Source organism: Vicia villosa, linkage group LG2 (genome assembly GCF_029867415.1).
Source record: "Vicia villosa cultivar HV-30 ecotype Madison, WI linkage group LG2, Vvil1.0, whole genome shotgun sequence".
Taxonomy (NCBI): Eukaryota; Viridiplantae; Streptophyta; class Magnoliopsida; order Fabales; family Fabaceae; genus Vicia; species Vicia villosa.
Window position 1 is genome coordinate 149,472,258 of NC_081181.1, and position 19,675 is coordinate 149,491,932.

The 19,675-nt window shown below is 32.7% G+C and overlaps 2 protein-coding genes across 3 annotated transcripts; both read right to left on the minus strand.

Moving 5' to 3' along the window:
- Positions 1–310: 310 nt before the first annotated feature.
- On the minus strand, positions 311–7,084 carry LOC131652426 (uncharacterized). Of its 2 annotated transcripts, none has more exons than XM_058922275.1 (9): positions 6,892–7,084; positions 5,188–5,339; positions 4,804–4,891; positions 3,833–4,232; positions 3,154–3,213; positions 2,061–2,158; positions 1,849–1,974; positions 1,642–1,731; positions 311–710 (listed from the first exon to the last, which is right to left on the minus strand). In XM_058922275.1, exons 1-9 carry the CDS (start codon positions 6,955–6,957, stop codon positions 588–590), a joined length of 1,203 nt encoding a protein of 400 aa, XP_058778258.1. In that variant the 5' UTR covers positions 6,958–7,084; the 3' UTR covers positions 311–587. The 2 variants fall into 2 exon arrangements, with proteins under 2 accessions (XP_058778258.1, XP_058778259.1); XM_058922276.1 differs by having other exon boundaries at positions 5,188–5,292; positions 6,892–7,030.
- Positions 7,085–18,331: 11,247 nt separating this feature from the next.
- LOC131650302 (uncharacterized) lies at positions 18,332–19,030 on the minus strand. The gene has a single exon (XM_058920013.1). It carries the CDS (start codon positions 19,028–19,030, stop codon positions 18,332–18,334), a length of 699 nt encoding a protein of 232 aa, XP_058775996.1.
- Between the last annotated feature and the right edge of the window lie 645 nt (positions 19,031–19,675).

The following is a 19,675-nucleotide window of genomic DNA, read 5'->3' on the forward strand; positions in this document are numbered from 1 at the left end:
TCCTACTAAGAATCGAACTCGGTATTCCCCAAACTTCGTCCTTAGCAAGAGCTCGTTTACCACTCGAGCCCAATTGCTTGGTTAATTCAATATTATTATTGATATACAAGTGTTAATCTCTTTAAATAGAGTATTTTGATCTAATTGGCATTCCTAAAGATCCAAACTTAAATTACTAATAAAATAACAAACTAATAAAAACAATAAACTAATTAATTATTTATAACAAATACATACATAAATTATATTACCTTCACTTCACTTTTAACCATAAGTACTTTTCATACCAAACACGAATTAAATTATCCAATTCAGTCAAAATTTCCCTTGATTATAATATGGATAAAAAGTAGAACTTAGGGTCCAAGGAAATGTATGTATCACATTCACACCTAAACAACAATGACATTGATCTACGTGATTCTAGATGATACATAAGCAACAGCCTCTAAAGAGGTTCCAACATAGAATCACAATAAATGACACTTTTTAGAGAAAATTCAACTTTTGTGAAAGGAAAAAAAATGAAGATGATACAGTATTGTGCATCTTTTGATGGCCCTGGGAGGGCACAACAATCATAACTCTCAAGATACTGGAGCATATTCTTGAATAATTGAAGCCAATTTATTTCGATCATCTTCTGTTTTCATCCGGATCAAAAATGTTCGTGCAACAACACTACCATTATCTCCACCATCATCATTACCCTACAAAAATTGTCAACTTTCACATATGTTTTTGGCTGGCTATTCAATCATAGAATAAGCAGTAAAGCTACTTAGAAAAGCTATTACCAAACACTACTCCATAGAAAAGCAAAAGAAAAAGGGCTGTTTTGAACATTTTTTAAGAGACCGAACTTTTTTGACATTTCATGATAATTATTTCGATTCCTTTTCATTGTTTCTTATGCAAACTTTGAAAGCAAAATAAAATCAAAACAAAATAGTATAACATATTTTTGTAAGCCAAAAAATCGAAATTTAACATGGAAAAAGCAACAATGAAAAGGAGATCAAATAGTCACTTAATTTGATAGGAACGTTTCCTTGACATAAGAGGAGGTAGATCCATATTTCCTAGAGTTTTTCTATGTTTTCCTATTTGGAACTTTTATTCAGTATCTGCATGAAGGTGTTAAGCTAAATGAGAAAGTCTTCATTTATGCTTGCCCTCTATGCCTTATCAGTAATGCTTGCCCACTATGTACTATTTTTTCTATAACTTGCACTATTTCTTTACAATTAATTGTCTTATGCACACACCGAGATAGATTTTTGTTGGTACCTAGAGCTATTTAGGACTACACTATTATGATTTTATTAGTATATCATTTGCTAGCCCCTAAAACCCTTACTTTGCTTTTATACCGAATAAACATGCTATGAACTTTAAATTGCTTATTAATTACTGTATGAACTCTAAATTGCTAATTAATTACTGTATCTCCTTGGAGTTAGGTAATCTTGAGAAATAAAATCTTGTGTAGCATGCTTCTAAGTTTGGGGTTGCTCTAGGATAGAAATGTTTTAAGTTTGGGGTGGTGGTCTTAAGAACAAATGTCATAAATGAGACTGAAAAGTGTAGAGAAAAATAGGTAACCATCGAGGAAAAAGAAAAGAAAGGGTTTGGACTTACCGAAGTATGAAATATCGCAACAAGAGAGTTCTTTTGTGCACTTGTCTTGATTCCAGGATACAACAAGGCATTGAGAAGAATTTTTCCTACCTGTCATTGTTAAAGGTAACAGAACTGAAACAATAAGTGAAATTCTCAATGAAAAAGCTAAAAGCCTAGAAATTACAGTTAGGCCAATTCACTGAAGAACTTGTAAAACAAACAAACCTCATTTCGAACAATGATTGTAGGTCTGGACTCTTTTGTAGCCTTAGCGACCCCTTCTTTGCATTTAATGGACAGATGGCCCATTCCTTTATCTTTCCATACATCTTTATCAGTTGGATCACTTGACTGAACATATTAAGGGGACCAAATCAAGTTGAATTGAAACAAGAGCAGATAAATAAATATGCTGGCCTAAATATTATGATACAAACCTTCACATAAAGCTTGCACTTCACTTCATGTACAACTGCAACACCTTTCTCTTCTGACTTCTTCACTGATGGGCTACTGGGCTGCTCTTCATCATTTTCTGAGATCAAGTAAACAAGACTTTTGCATTGGTATCATAATGTACAAAATTTGGCAGTTTCAAAAACAAGGCAAGAAAGTTTATTGATGGACGGGATCCTGATGAAAATCCATCATTTAGTAATGAGCTGGCATGATTGCATGTGTGTTTTTTTAAGGAAAATATGTTCTTTTCATCATTAAAATGTATAGAAAATTTTATAATAGTCAGACACATTATTCAACAACAAAAAACCTCAAACTGTTTTGTATTTATCTCAAAAGTAAACAGTAGCTGATAGAAAAATACGTTATAAAAACCACAAAAATGAATCTCTTTTCAAATTTGAAGCATTCATAATATATGGTTTCAGCCATCAGTTTCACATATGAAAGGGGCAACACGGGGTACTATAAAGCAACAATCAACTTGGCATGACAACCAAAATAATTAGCCACCGAGTAGTTTATAGGGAAAATACAAATATTAAAAACATGATATATTCATATTATGATCACCACTCAAGACCAGTCCTTCTGCTTAATACCAAACCTATTCCAACAGGTTCCTAGAAAAATAATGGAAAAATAAATGCAGGAAGGAAAGAAAGACATTTATTCCAGTGTCTAGGGATTCACTATGTATTTTCTACTCAGCCACTTCAACACTCTTTTCCTGTTTAATAGAAGTTTCTGCCACAATTTAGCGGGGGAGATTCCATGTTATTTCACAAAAGCTTCATAGTAAAAATTATATCCTCTTCCCAAGAAATGGTAATTTTCATCAAAATCATATGATATACAAAGGAACAAAGGTTAATGTACATCCCTATATATGAAATCGCACATTTACTAACACCGCCTACCAAGAAGAAACCTTTATTTATTCATAAACAAAATGATTTTAAAAGAAAAATTTCATCACTGAATAATAATGTTAATAAAAGAAGTAATTGCTGAATGCTGATAATGATAGGCTAATGTGAAAAGCAAGAGGTAAAAGCATCAGATCCTCACCAGCATCAGCATCATCTGAAGCGTTATGATTGGAGTTGGAAGGGGCGGAACTTTGATTTCCTAAAACAAAATACAGAAATTTAGTAGATAATCATAAAAGTGGCATTGGGAGGTGTTGCTCCCTCCTTCTCACCTAAAAATATTATCATAAAAGTGACATTAGTTCATTCCTAAGCTCAAGGTATAACACTAAACTGGATAACATAAATGGCATTGGCAGAATAGATTACTGAGTCCAGTGTGTAATTTTAAATTTGCCAACTTTCTTTGCTAGTCGTTATGTCTATTATCATTTTAAATATTTGCATCTAAATGCAATATGAAGTTCTCAACATGACATGAGGTCATCCATAAAGGACACCTGACACATCATAATATTAGCATGTTCTTCTTCAAAAAGCTCCAATTTATTTATTATTAGATTACAAAGCCAACTTAGCATAACTTCAACAGTAATCTCATCTAAACTTCAACCAAAAAATTTCAATCATCAAAATTTTCAGGCTTTCACTTCAGAAGATAAATAGATATTCAGACATAATTTGCCTGTTGAATGGTGTGCCTTTAAACAGAAAAAGCAGCCAGTCTAGAGTACTGCATGTGTGACCCATTCTAGAGTTAATATATTATGTGAGAAAAAAACATATTGGGTATATTTTAAAAGTGAGAAGAGACCTACCGAATGCAAAAATGTTTTGATTGTTTGAAAATATCCCAGGGCTCCATGAACTACCAAAACTTGTAGTAGTAGTAGTATTGACAGGAGGAGATTCAATTTTTTCTCCAAAAGTCTTATTTTCTTTGTTTGTTACTTCAGGCAAAAACTTTTTCCCAGCTAAAGAAGCACCGGAACCAGCACCGGAAGTAGAATTATCTGCCTTGGTTGCATTTGCTTTGAGGCCAAAGCCAAACCCACTTGGTGGGATAAGGCTTGGTTGTTGTTGTTGGTTGTTGTGGGTGGTATTTGCTTTGAGGCCAAACCCACTTGGTGGGATAAGGCTTGGTTGTTGTTGTTGTTGTTGTTGGTTGTTGTGGGTGGCATTTGTTTTAAGCCAGTTGACAACATCACTAAATTTTTCCTGAAACAATACACATTACAAGGTCAATATTTTTTAGCTTTGTAGATGCATCACTTGCACCATTCTTATTTACTCAGCGTGTTTAGTAACATTATTGTTGAGAAAAAAATGGGTTTGCATGCTAATACTAGCTCAAAGCATTCATGTTGCAAGAAGTCAAGGGCGTGGGAGTAGAGTAACAAGCAAATATGTTCTAGTACTTGTTTAGCAGTGACACCCAATGCGTTGAAGAAAAAGGAACTGGTTAGAGTGTTTATGCTACAAACAAGATGCGCAAAAACAGAAAGCATTTATGCTTATCCTTGTAGAAATAAACAGACTCCAATTCTAAGTAAAACATATAGAAATGGTATTATTATAACCCTGAATGATTAATTTTCAAGTAGGATGCCAGTGTTTTCACATATGTAGGTACAGGTGTATCTGATAGTGCGCATACATATGCTTGTTTCATTGCAGCATACACAACCACATAACCAGCAATTTGACTAGATATGGAAACATGCTGAGTAAATAAGAAGTATAAGCATACATGGCTTCAGCGCACTAAAGTAATCATGTGAAAAATTACCATAATGCCTGTAGCATGATCTAAGTAATCTCTGACACCATCTTCCCAAAGCTCATCAGGGTGATTCTTTAACTGTGTTTGAACCCAGCTGTGAGAAAGACACAACATAACAATTAGAGAACTTGTGGAATAACAATAACCAACATAACATTCATAATCATAACCATATAAATGCATATTCCTTTAACTTGGATTTCAATATATCCAGATTTAAATTGAGTGAAAAGTGACACAAGAGACAACCACTAATGAATAAGCTAAACCAAGGAATAGAACAATGAATCAAATTCAATTTTCAAGGTCAGATTTTTTTTCATTGACTGGAAAATTGAAATGCAGAAATCAAGAAAAGGCAAATTTGTTGACATAGAATAAAAGATGAACCTCGCAAACTGGGCATTTAAAGCTCTCACGTGCTGCTGGGAAGACTCTGCCCGCTTCATATCCAATGGGGGTGTTGCCACCATCAATTGTTGGGATGGTTCGGCCCTGTGGACATCAAAGAGAGATCCTTCCATTATTCTTTTATCACGAAACTGCATCATGTTAAAAATAGAGGTATAATAAGCTTCCACAAAGAGATATAGGGATAATAAGTATAACGCACAAAGAAAATTCTGCATACACAAAGTTGTTGATATTGACCATTAAAGCAGATTTAGGTGACATCATTAATTGCTGAATAAGAATTACTATTCTTTCTCATCCAAAATAAAATCAAAACTTTAATTCAGAAGGAATGACAGTGTAAAGTACCATCCTCTAGCATTGCAAATCTTCAAACTTTAGAACGCATGCTTCACTCAGAAAAAGACAAACACTTAACTAAAACTTTGGGACCCCCTTTCGACATTTGGAAATAAGATAAAATGCTAACATTTAATAAAACTGTTAGAACAGTAACTCGTAATATAGAAGGAACCATAAAACGCAAACAATGAAACACGATATTTGAGTACGAATTTTGGCAGAGCATGTAAACGTATCAAACCATACCACATGTAGTTCCAAAATTAGAGTTTTCAGTATAACAAGTTACAACTCATACATAAGCACTACAGTCCAGATAACTACAAAAACCAACTAGAAGACTGCAAGTTTTAATTTAAACAGAAATGATCAGTTTCAATACCCAATACGGCCTCACAATCCTGAAACTAATGACTTGAGAGGATGTTAAAAATGGTTTGTAGTCGCATCACAGCTGTTTAGAATACACAAAATTCAAATGTATGTTTGTTTCACTTTTGGGAGGGCAAAAATTGATTCTAGAAGTGCAAAATTGATTTTAAATTGTTTGAAAGTTCTTTGTACAATTAGTAGCTTTTGACTTCTACAGCTGCTTTTAGATAAATACTTCCAACCATAACTCAGTATATTTGGTTCTGCAGTGAAGAGAATTGATTTCAAGTGAATTGATTATTTTTGGTTCTACGGTAAAGAAAATTAATTTTTAGTTTACTGATTCTGTAAAATTGATTTTCACAGCAGAACCAAAAACAATCTAAAAATTAGTTGAAGGTAAAGTGATTTATTTTTGACTAAAATATAAAAGAGTAAGTTGAATAGTAAATTTTAGTGTAAAAATCAAGCTTAAACTCAATCTACAAATCCTAACTTCACTTAAAATCAATTCTACTCGAGAGCAACCAAACGTGTCAAAATCAATTCTAGCTAACCATAACCGATTGTAAATGCTTCAAACATAAAATCAAACATACACTCAGTAAAATTTATTCCGACTAAAGTGAGTTTAACAATAAATTCGAATGTAAAATCAATTTCATCCAAACTCAATTTCAACTCACTTCAGCCAAAATCAATTTCACTACATTCAATATACAACCAACCAGCAACGGCTCAATTGCAAACAAGTAGAACTTTCATAAATCCAATTACAATCATTTTCAGTACTCATTTCAACGACATTCAATACAGCTTAAAAAATTTCACAAAATCAAAAACAAAAAAAAAACTCATCGTTGAGAACTACAGTAGCTAGAAAAAAAACGAAGCTATAGCAAATGAAATTGAATAAAATTCAAATTAAGTTCAAGCTTCAAAACGACGAATGAAAGTCACACTTACCGTCGTTTCGTTGGTATTGGCCTGGCTTGGTTCCGATACGGCGAAACGCTTGGAACCTCTCATCATCGAAATTTGAAAATAGGGTTTTGTTTTGTTGGAGTTTTTATTTTGTTACTGAGTTTCGCAGATGCAGAAGCTCGATAAAATGAAGGAGACAATAAAAATTTAACGGAAAGGTTCTTTTTTCTTAAAAATAAAAAAAGGGTGCTTTACAAATAGTATTTTATTGAAATTATAAATCTATATTTTATTTTATTTTTATTGTAATTGAATGTGTAATTATATCCGTTGGATCGGGTGGGGAATGTGTTTTCAATTGGGACCGTTGGATGATGTCACGATTAGGGTTACCTGGGTACTGAATATTGCACATGGAGCACGTGCTGTTCTGACTAGTCCATGAAAATGAAATGGGGGCCACGTGCCCTGTCTAAGCCCAACAGTTAAGAACTCAGAAGATTGAGATAACTGTGTTCTACACCCCATTTTTCCTATCTTCATCCCCTTTGATTGTCAATGAAATATCTTTCCTATCTTCATCCCCTTTGATTGTCAATGAAAAAAGAGGTTTTTTCATTCATCAAGAATTACTTTTCAACAGAAGAATTTTTTACAAGTTTTCTAACCATACTAGAAACAAAAGTTAAAAAAATATTTAAATCAATAATAAATTTTTTCGTATGTAAAAATATTTAAATCAATATTAAATTTTTTCATATACTATTTTTGTATCATAAATATCATCTTTCGTATCTATATACAAATATTATTTATGTTTATGTACTCATTTACATAAATATCTTTCGTATCTATATACAAATATTATTTATGTTTATGTACTCATTTACATAAATATTTGGATCAATAGTAAATTTTCGTATATAAAAATATTAAGATCAATAATAATTTTTTTTCCGTATACCATTTTTGTATCAAAATTTTGTGGATCATAAATACCATTTTTTGTATATAAAAATATTTAGATCAATAATAATTTTTTTTCTGATACAAATATTATTTATGTTTAGGTATCATTTACAAACTAATTATATTTTTCAATTATAAAACTGAGCAATAATTAATAATTAAAAAAACTGGAAAAAAACGTTAATTAAAAATGTTTATTAAAATTATTAAATAATACATTTATATAATTATAAAAAAAATGTTAATTAAAAAAATTATTAAAAAAACATTTAAATAAAATTATTAAAAAAACGTTTATATAAATTATTAAAACTGAATAAAAACTTTAATTAAAAACGTCTATTAAAATTATTTAAAAAAATGTTTATATAAATTATTAAATAATACAATTAAATAATTATTATAAAATTATTATATGTACAGTAACTTTTTAATAGTTAATAATATTCACGTTAATTAACTTTTTAATATTTAATAATATACAACGTTAATTAACTTTTTAATATTAGATATTATTAGTAACTTAATAATATCCTTGTATACAACGTTAATTTTACTATAATGTTGTATATTAACTTGTTGTATATTAATAGCCCAGATTATTAGTTCAGTTAATTTTACTATAATGTTGTATATTAACTTGTTGTATATTAATAGCCCAGATTATTAGTTCAATTGTTATATATTGTTAGTATTAACATGTTAAATATAAGTTGAGCTTGAAACAATAAAAATCAAGAGAAAGCAGTAGCTTAGTTGGTTGCACATGGTTCTTGTTTACTTATGAGTCCCAGGTTTGAATCCTGGCAATGGCAATATTTTTAAAATACAATTTAGAATAAAAGTACAATTTAGTTGCAAATGTACAATTTAGAATCAAAAATACAATTTAGTTACAAAAAGTAAATTTTGGACATAAATGCCCCTAAAATGATGAGGGGCGGACAAAGACAAAAGGTTAAAAAGGTATTTTTTAGAGCATCTAATTTTCTTATATTATAGATGATGAAGAAATGTGTGAAGAGGCAATAAAAAGCATATAAGAAATAATTTGTTCATCTCATCATTTTCTAACCAAATGATGAGGAAGTGTGTGAAGAGGTCATAAAAAGCATATAATAAATAATTTGTTCATCTCATCATCATTGCTTCACACTATTTGAGATATGAGGTTTATTTTTTTTCAATTTTTTGATAAATTTGTTAATCTTTGAGTGTATTGATCTATGGTTATTAAGGATATCCTTGAGAAAAAAAGGTCATTGTTTCTTCGTTGTCTTGTCCTTGATGGTGTTTTAGGAGGAAATGCAATGAGTTCAATATTGTATCTCATTTGGTTTAAGATGCTTTTTTCTATTTTTGAATGCACACTTTCCTATTCTTCTTCATCCAAGTTAAAACATAATATTTCAAAAGTTTCGTGATTAATTTACTATTGGATAGAATTGTGTTCTTCTTTTTTCTATCCAACATATGTTGAGCCACAACATCTATCTAACATATGAATGGCTAAATCACACATTCACTAGAACCTTTTTTTAAAGCCTCTATTTCTCATAAAAAATGACCTAAAAATGTTTTGAAGCCAAGTTAGATTAATCAAGAACTGTCAGAACAATTTGAACAAGTTTTTTGAACTGTCCAATCGATTGGATTTGTGAAAATTGTTTCCATAATCTATTGTGACAATGTCTTAATAAATGGCAGCGAATCTCTATCCAAACCTTCCAAGTGGACATTTAAAATTGATTATTTTGTTCGTCTAACTCATTGGCTTAAGATCCCAATCAATTGGAATATTAATTAGCCCATGGATCTTTTCCTTTTTATGCAAACCTTTAGCCTATAAATAGAGGCCTCCTTCTTCACGTTTTTACATCCAGAATTGTGAGTTATCTCACTCCTCTCTCTCTCTCTCCCTATTTTTTACTTTCTTTCACTTTAATTTAGCCATAGCGCTTTGAGAAAGTTCTTGTTTTTATTGAGGAATTTATTCTGGAAAGGGTATATTTATAAATTCCTCAAAAGTTGTTGTCTCTTGAGTGAATATCTCTTATTAGGATGTGTTTGTTAGGGTTTGAAGTTAAACCTGTTAAAAGCTTTATTTGGGGATTTAGTATTAAGTCGTCGTTTGATTCGTGAGATGAGCCACTTAAGGAAAAGCTCTCTTTGTGGGTTCTTGGAGATAACTAGTGAAGATCTTATCTTCAGTTCATGAGCTCGGCTCGATGTAAACATTCTACTTGGTTCAAGATGACCATGGTGTAAAACCTCAAGTTGGTTTGTGGTCAGTCTGGTAAAATCCCAATTCTATTCAGAGGATAGTCAGTTCAAACCTTCACCAACCGTCAAAGGTTTATGCTCCTTTTGTTCGTTCAAGTCCTTAGAATACAAGGCTGATTGAACTTCTTCAAAGGTCAGGGACTCCCTTCCATACAAGATAGTTTCTTTGAAGTGAGCATGTGATCGAGGCAAAGCGCACAATAGTAACAGCGCTTGATCTTCATCATCGATCTTCACATTAATATTTTCAAGATCAAGAATCAGCTTGTTGAACATATCCAACGGATCAGCCAACACTTTATCTTCAATCATCTTGAATGAATACAAAGCTTGCTTCATGTAGAGTCGATTTACCAGCGATTTGGTCATGTACAAACTTTCAAGTTTCACCCATAACTCTGATGTCGTCGTCTCCTCTGATATCTATCGAAGAAACTTAGCACCAAGGCTCAACAGAATTGCGCTGTGTGCTTTCTCGATCATGGTCGTGTTCTCTCTTTTCATTAACGCGGCGTCCATAGCCGCTGCTTCCTTCAACGCTTCCAAACAACCCTGCTGAACCAGTAGGGCTTTCATCTTCAAGCGCCACAGACCAAAATCATTCACTCCGGTGAACTTTTCAATCTCATACTATGTTGAAGGCATATTTTCCATGCTCACCGCACCAATTTGTTGTGAATTCAATGCCAATAACGAAGTATAAAACAAGGAAAAAATAAAGAACAAAGAAGAAGAAGAAGAATACAAGAATTGATTATAACTCCTATTCTTTTACTTTCTCTTCGAAAACAAGATTACAAGTTTACAATAATAAAAAATAACCTCTCTCACCCTAAATTAGGATTTTGCAGTATGCAATAATGAGAGACTAGTATGCTATTTATAATAAAACCTAACATACTAACTAATGGGCTTTTTCCACAAGACCCATTACAAAAGCTAACTTAATAATCAAGTTAACTTAACAAATTAGGGTTTAAACACTAAAACCTAATTTAACATGCTAACAACCCTAGCATCTTCGACACCAGCATGTGAAAAACCTTCAACTTCATGCTTAATCCTATCGAGCCAAGAAGCTACCCTTCGATCATACTAGAGTTTGATCCAATATCTCACAATAATATACACACACATTTATTTAAGATAATCGTTGTGACATGTAGCGCGCTACCTAATTTATCACTACATTCAGACGCCCGTGGAGGAAATCAACATACTTACAACCACACCCTATCTTACCACTGTTGGTTAACTATGATGGTATTCCTTTTCCAACCGTGGTGAAAGGGTTTTTACGTAGTAGTACTTCATCAAAAACATTTGATGATATGACATGTGTATGTTCCGATTGCGCCTAAGAGGGAGTGGATTAAGTACTTTAAAATTTTTCTGGTTTTATGAAAAAAAGGTGATTCTTTTTCTGGTTTATGATGATGTTTATCAAAGTAGTAGGTGCAGAAAAATAAAGAACGCAAGGATATATCCTGTTTCCCCTCACAATCCGAGAGTACACTAGTCCCTTTTCAACATAAAAGAGATTTCACTATTGATAAGACTTGTACAAGACTAACAAGATCAACAAGAATAATCCTATTGTGATTAACCAAATTAATATGAGAAGAATCCTCTCAAAAAATCAATTATCTTGCTTCCAACAAACCTGGACAGCAAAATACAACAAACAAATTTGGAAATAATTTAAGTAGGAGAAGTTTATGAACATATATCAATCATTAGGATTGATATTCTTTTCCAAACAAGCAATTTATACGGATATATTAATGCTAAAGTATTTAATGAATATGAGAAGACATTTCTGGACTGATATAGACACAAATGCAGAAAAATTCTATGAAATTTCAAGTATAAATAAAACTTGTGTAAAAAATGAATGTGTATTTGATTTCAAATTGCTATGGAAAAGGTGAGTTTTGATTTTATTTATAACACCTTAAAACCTCTATGAGTGTGTGTGAATCAATGAAAAGAAGCAATGGTTAAAGAATAAGTTTTATAAAACGTTTAGATTCAAAACATATTTGAAATAGCTACGACCTAATTTAGAAATCGAGTTTGGAATATGGGGTAATCGATTTCCTTGAAATGTTACAATTGGGATTTCAAATTTGCGTGAGGGAAATCGATTTCTATAAGGAGTAATCAATTTCCATGCCTAAAATTTGTTTTCCAGAAAAGACATGCAAGCTGAAAACAAAAGGGAAATCGATTTCTTTATAAAGGGTAATCGATTTCCTGAATTGAAAAATGACAAATTATTTTGTTTTGAAGCCAGAAACAGTTTTGACACTCAACCAAATGGATCATGCACGCAAGTGAATATTTGGAGTATTTTTAAGCACTAAGTTATCAGTATAAGTGCAAGCTTGTACCTCTATTAATCAAGATTCATGCTAGTCTTCAAAGTAAAGGTCTTGAATTTTTTATGCTAGCTTTCACACATGATGAGTCTTGAATTACTTGAATTGATTAAACACACTTGAAGCTTTTTCCATGCTTTTTGACATGATTATTTGATTTACAGTTTGTCTTCATCAAAAATATTGGATGGAGAGTCTTGACTTCACAACCTGAACAACACATAGAAGCAGACGTATAAGTAAAAATATTATTAGGTGTTATTATTTAAGAAATTGTTAAGGTGGAGACAATTACTACACTAGAGAAAGATAACATCTTGTTTGATGTTGTTCTAGTTTGGTTACCCAATCCTAATCTCAATACTATTGATGGAAATATTTAGAATTGTAAGCCAAATGATCATGCTGGTGATCAACTATTTAGAAATGTGTCAAATATTCTAACTGATGATGATGATGATGGTCAGAAACATAAAATGTTAAATGCTGAAAATTCTAGTAATACTTCAGAATCATCACAAACCTAACTCATGGGGTCTAATAAATTGAGAAAACCTTCTACAAGGTATGATTTTAATGATAATGTGACTTTGATCGATGAATGGAAACTTGAATGTTTTTTATAAGCCTTGGAAAGTAAAGAAAATCAAAAGTGCTTGGATGAAATGCAGGATGACATGCAATATTTGGATCATAATCACACTTATGATTTGGAATTAAGAAATTGAAAAATAGGTGGATTTATAGTGAAACATGAAAATAATTCTAAATATCCGAAGTATAAAAGCATATTAATGGTGAAAGGATTCTATTAGAGAAATAATATTGATTTTAATTATCTTTTGTCTCTCGTGGTAAAAGTGTCACTGATTAGAATTATGTAGAGTTTGGTCGCTACTCTTAATTAAAGGTAAAACAAATGGATGGGAAAATTGGCCATCCTTGGTGATTTGGAGGAAGAAATTTATTTGAAACAACCTTATGAAGTTTTGTTGAAGGCAATGAATACTATGTGTGAAGACTTAGAAAAAGTCTATATGGTTTGAAGAAAGTTCCAAGGTAGTGGTACAAGAAGTTTGAGTTTGTTAAATTCGACCAAGGATATATGAAGACTACTTTGGATCATTGTATTTGTTAGAAAATTTTATGATGTTGATAGGGTTAATAGTAATTCACCCCCCTGTAATGTTAGCGAATTTTGTTTTTCCCCTCCCTACCTTTTGGCAACGGTTTTTTTAAATAAACCGTTGCCAAAACCTGCCTTTGGCAACGGTGGGGGGTAAACCGAAATACGCTCATATACAGGGGGTTAAACTACTATTAACCCATGTTGATTTAATTATTCTATTATTATAGGACCACATATATTTGAATGTACTAATTAAAGTTGCTTTGATGCTCTCCGCAAGCTATTCCTGGGCATAGGATTTTTATGTTGCTTGCATGTTAAGCATGTAGTGCATGTCTTCTTTAGAGACTTCAAAGATGGTAAGCCAATTATAATACAGTGAACTGAATTTTTATCGAAAATGTCGCGGTTAAGCAAGAGTCGCCACCGACTTTTATTTTATCCAAATATCAGAAAGGCTAAAAGAACAGGAAAAATCTTTTAAATGAAAACTGAGTTCGGGGGGTAATTTATGCAAAGGGAAGGTGTAAGGCACCCTTTTGCATCCATGGCTTTCCATGGGCTCTTAATTGCTTTGCTCTTTTGAAAGAAAAAGTGTAGAAAAGAAATAAGACTTTAACTTGTAAATAAGCGTAGCTTTTTGAAGATTTTTGAGAAAAGGGTAGAAAAAGATTTTAAACCAGAGCATGCAATTAAGGGCAAATTACCTGGTTAGATGAAAAATGTTCTTTTAGCCTTTCAGGGCTATCCATACCATAGAAGGGTAAGGAAGTCCTTTGATTTGAAGGTTGAAGGGTCGTCGAATCATCGTTCGCCACAAGACTGTCCCATGCCATATAGGGGCAGGTAGTCTAAGGGAAAGATCAGAATAGCCATTTTTCGTTTAGGCAACCAGAGGATACCTCAACGCTTCGTAGGAAACTTCGAGGGACGAGGTCATATTTGGCGAATCGAAGGCAGCATCATTAGGGACTTATGACCTTTGAATGAACCGAGGGAAACATCGCTGAGGTATCCTCGTATTCGAGGGACAAGGCTATTCTGCAAAAAACACAAGGCAACAGGCGACAGGAAACAGGCAACAAGAGGGGTACCATAAAAGGTGCGTGGGTGCAACAATCACGTGATTAATTCAGAAATTATCTTATAATTATGTTATTCTAAATTCAATTCAGGGTTACCACTCCCTAGGATTACTAACCACACAATAATATAATGACAGGTTAAGTGCCTTCAAGGCCAAACAATACACCAGGAAGCAATTACAAAAAATATTATGGGGAAGGGGAAAAAGAAACCAGGGGACCAGCAGGGCAATAGGTCTGACATAAATAATAATTAAGACAGAAAAATAAATGAGGTTAGGTTTTAGGGTTACCGACTATTGAGCTTTGACGGTTGGCTAACCCTGAAAATTGGGAAAAGGAAAACAAATACAAAGGGGTGAGTGCGTTATCAATTCGTTGATAGTTAAAGCTAACCCTAATTTGATAAAAAAAAGGTAAAAGAAAATTAAAAATAAAATATAGAATAGGACTTAGCTTTTGATCTGATATGGTTCGTAGTCGGAGGTAGCCTTGAGGTTAACCCTGAAAATGCACAAATAAACAGAAAATTTTTAGTGTAGGAGTGATCTTCGTAAACCCTGATTAGGGCACAAATTAATTAAAAAACAAAATAAACGATTGATTCAATTAATTATTGGTTTTTTAACCTAATTAATTAAATCGATGGAAAAATATGAATTTGATTAAATATATGACATTCTTATAATTTTTATTAATTAAAAGAAATTAATTAAGATTTTATAAAATATTTAACTAAATAAATCAAATTAAATCAAATTAATTGACATAATTGAAATTAAATAAAACAAAGATTTTATTAAAAAGAAATTAGAAAAAATAAATTTATTAAGAAAAATATTATAGAAAAGAAAAACGAATAAGAAAAACAATATATATATATATATATATATATATATATATATATATAAAATAAATAGTAAAAAAAATGGTTTATGTAATTAAAAAGAAATTTTTGTGGAAAACTTAGCTTGTGATCTGGTGCTGCACGCGTGTGAGGAGTATGGTGCACCTTCGTCTCCTAGAGCGTTCGATCAGATGAGGGAAAGATCTGATGGTTGGATCAAGGGGATACACCATAGTCTTTTATGAGATGCGCGCACATGATCCTTCAGCCTCTCAAATAATGAAAAGCGCGCGCTCGTTTGAACCAGCCAATGATGTCTTGCCACGACATCATCTTCAACCTCCAGCCGTTGCCTTAGCCTATGCCCACAGACGCTTCCGTTGCCATAGACCCTGCGAATAGCGAATACAAGCAAAACAACATAGAAATTTTTCGCGAGGCCATGGATGAAATCGTCCAGACCTCACGAACACAACCATGGCCTCAATTGAACCAGATTTTACCTGTATTGAAAACCCCTAATTGACTCTAAGAAACCTAACAATGGCGTATTGCTCACAACAGCACAGAAATATCAATAAACCTCCAGAAACGATCACAATACAATACTAAACACAAATATGCAATGAATTTTCATGGATAATGCATGAAAGAGCCAAATCGAATGAATTTAAAGTGGCACAAACCAGAGCTTGTAGAGGATGATTCTGGGGGTACTGACCTTATGTGATGATTGGTATCGCTTCAGAAACTCTCAAGGAATGTATTGAGATTGATCAGAGGCCTTGAATTGGCTTGTACTTCAGAATCCGAATCTTGATTTTTCTTCCAAAATTCCAAAGCTCTACTAGGATTCTGATGGCCAAAATTTCGTGAAACTTGCATCTGAAACACTTGTGTTTATATAGGAGAATCAATTAGGGTAAGAATTATGGCAAGAATCCATTTGAATCTTTGATTTGCAATATGTCAAATTTGATTGAAATTATGTTTCTAAATCTTTCTAAATTTGCCCATGTGATCTCATCTTTTTCCCAATTAGTTGGCACACGAAATTTGATTGATAATTTGGAATGAATATAGATTGGATATGATTGGAACTAAAAGAAAATCAAATCTTTTTAATTCTTCTTCCAAATATTGGCTAAATCCATGATTTTTAATGAAATAAAATTGAAAAAAAATCAAATTTTAATCATATTTTCGTGGCTTGGAGATTGAGTATCTTTGATGGCTTGGGGAACAAGATTGAATCAAAAAGATTGGGTCTTTTTGCAAAAAAGATTCATTTTGAAGCCCTTTTCTTCACATTTTCTCTTCAAAAATTGTCCAATTTTGACGAGGCATATCTCTATCAATTTTTAAGATACGGAGGAGTTCTAGGACTTTTTGGAAACCTCAAGATGTCCTTTACAAACCACTTTGGAAGCTTTTTTCCATTTTAAGAATTTATCTTGATGATATGGGCTTTGACAAAAAACTGCTTTTGGTTGACTTTCAAAAAGGACCTGTAATCTTTTGCTCCATATCTCTCAAATGAAGCATTTTTAGACTTGGTATGTGAGAGACAAATTTGTAGAGAATTCAATTTCCTTCAAAATGAGATTTGGATGGAAAATTTCTGATGTTCCATGTGGGAGTTATGGCTGGTCAAAGTTAAGTTGACTTTCTCTTATAAAACCCTAATTTAGAAACTTTTGGAATTGTTGATTTCTGATCTTTCCTTGATGAACCATGATCAATTATTGATCAAATGGTGAATGATACTTTAATATGAGTATGTTGACAAAAAATCAGGAGTTTTGACTGTACTTTGACCACAGTTGACTTTTAGGTCAACCCAGTCGATTGTTGACTTTCTGAGCAATTGAGTAGTCAATCTTTTGGATTGAGACTTGAAATTTGTTATGGAGGTAGTATGGAGTATCATAGACAATATGGGGTGCCTTGGAGCATTTGGTTCATTAATTTTCCCTCAGAACAACAAAACCCTAATTCTTTGAGTCTTGTTTAGGAGAGGGTGTCTTTTGAACATTGTACTTAGATTTGAATTTGAACAAGAGAAATAGTATGGGCAAATTTTGGGGTATGACACCAATTAAAATCTTCTTGTAGGAAAGTGTTCTTAGTGCCTTGTGATTCAAGTGTCCAAAGCGACAATTCCACATGTGAGCTTCTTTTTCTGACACAATATCTTCTTCTGAAGCGACTTCAACTTGTAAATACAAATAATGTTTTTGTGCCATGGAAGCTAACACGTAAAAAATTCTATTTCTACTCATATAATTTTACATAATTAACCCCCTCCTAGGATGAAATACTTTGCAAGTTCCATCCCGAATCAGAATGGTTAACCCATTTTCTTGAAGTTGTCCTATGCTTAATAAATTGTTTTTAAGCTTGGGAATATAATAAACATTCGATATTACCTGGGTTATGCCATTCAATTCCATCCTTACACTTCCTTTTGCTGCTATTGTCATTCTCATACCATTTCCAAGATTCATTGTTTTATAGTATTATTCTTCTAAGTCTAAAAACCATTCCTTGTTCCCTGTCATATGATTACTACAACCCAAGTCAAAGTATCATATTTCTTCTTTCTTTTCTTTGTTTGATGAGGTTCTTCATAAGACATCAATAAAAGCTCTTTTTCTTCGTCCAACTCATCATAATTTGCTCTCTTCTCCCAGTCAGGACACTCGTATTGAAAGTGTCCCAACTTATGGCGTTTGAAACACTGAATAATTGCTTTGTTTGGAGAATGTATCCCTCTACTTCTGCCATGTCATCCTCTAAAAACGCTTTGACCTCTTACCCTATTTGGCCTGTCTTCATGAGCTACTTTCAACACATGTTCCTCCCACTGGTTTCCTTGCATCCTTTGTTCATGAACAAGGAGACTTCCATGCAACTCATCAATGCTTAAAGTAATTAGATCATTTGACTCCTCTATTGAACAAACAACATAATTATACTTGTTTAATAATGATCTAAGTATCTTACTAACCACTGTACTTTGCTCCATTGTCTCACCATTTGACTTCATTTTGTTCACCACGACCAAGGTTCGTCCCAAGAAATTGTCCACTTTTTCTCCTCCTTTCATGGTGAGCAACTCAAACACCCTTCTCAATGCTTGAAGTTGTGCCCTTTTCACTTTTGTGGACCCTTGATACTTCTGTTTCATTGAGTTCCATATTGCCTTCGACGTTCCCTTGTCAAGAATTGTTTCTAAGATTTCTCTATCAATCGCCTGGAACAAGAAGTTCTTGACCTTCATATCTTTGAGTTTGGCCTCCTCCACGGTCTTCCTTTGTGCTTCACTTGTTGTTGTTGTCCCAATTACTGGCCCCGAGATTCCTTCGTCCACTAGGCTCCACATCTCCTTGCTCCTTAGAAAGTTCTCCATCATCATTGACCAATGATCATAATGGCCATCAAACCTCGGAATGGACGGCTGCACAAACTTCTCTGAGGTTGACATTTTGTTCTCTCTTTGTTTAACTCACACTCTATCAGGCCCATTTCGGAGCTCTGATACAAATTGTTCAAGGACTAAGAGATAGCAGCAGGAAAATAACACTCTATTGAATCAAAACAAACAGAGGTTGTTTTATAGCCTTTTATCAGGACAAAAGAGTGGCAGAAAACCACATTTACAAGCCTACTACGTGGTTACTTAAGAAACTGAGATTAAAACTGATTCTCCCTAAAAACTAGGACTTCATGAATGACTTATTCTTCCTAAATACTAGGACTTGATAACAACAATCTCTAACAAAGAGTGTTATAAAAATTTCAAATGAATAATTCCAAGATGGTAAGCGCTTGTTATTCATTTTAAATTGAGTTCTTATCAAAGTCATTCTAGATAAGATAAAAAATTAGATAAGAAATGAATTTCTTATACCTATATTGTGAGTAGTTTGATATATACAAATATACAGTCAAATATTATACATGGTGTTGGTACAATAAGGAGAATCAATCAATTTCAAACAAAAGAAAAAAAAGACAGAAGATTGAGGACAAACTAGAACTCAATATTGTTCAAGAATTGAACTCTGATACCATCTTACCATATCACATACATACTGAAAAAGGAAGAAAAGGAAAGAATATTTTATCC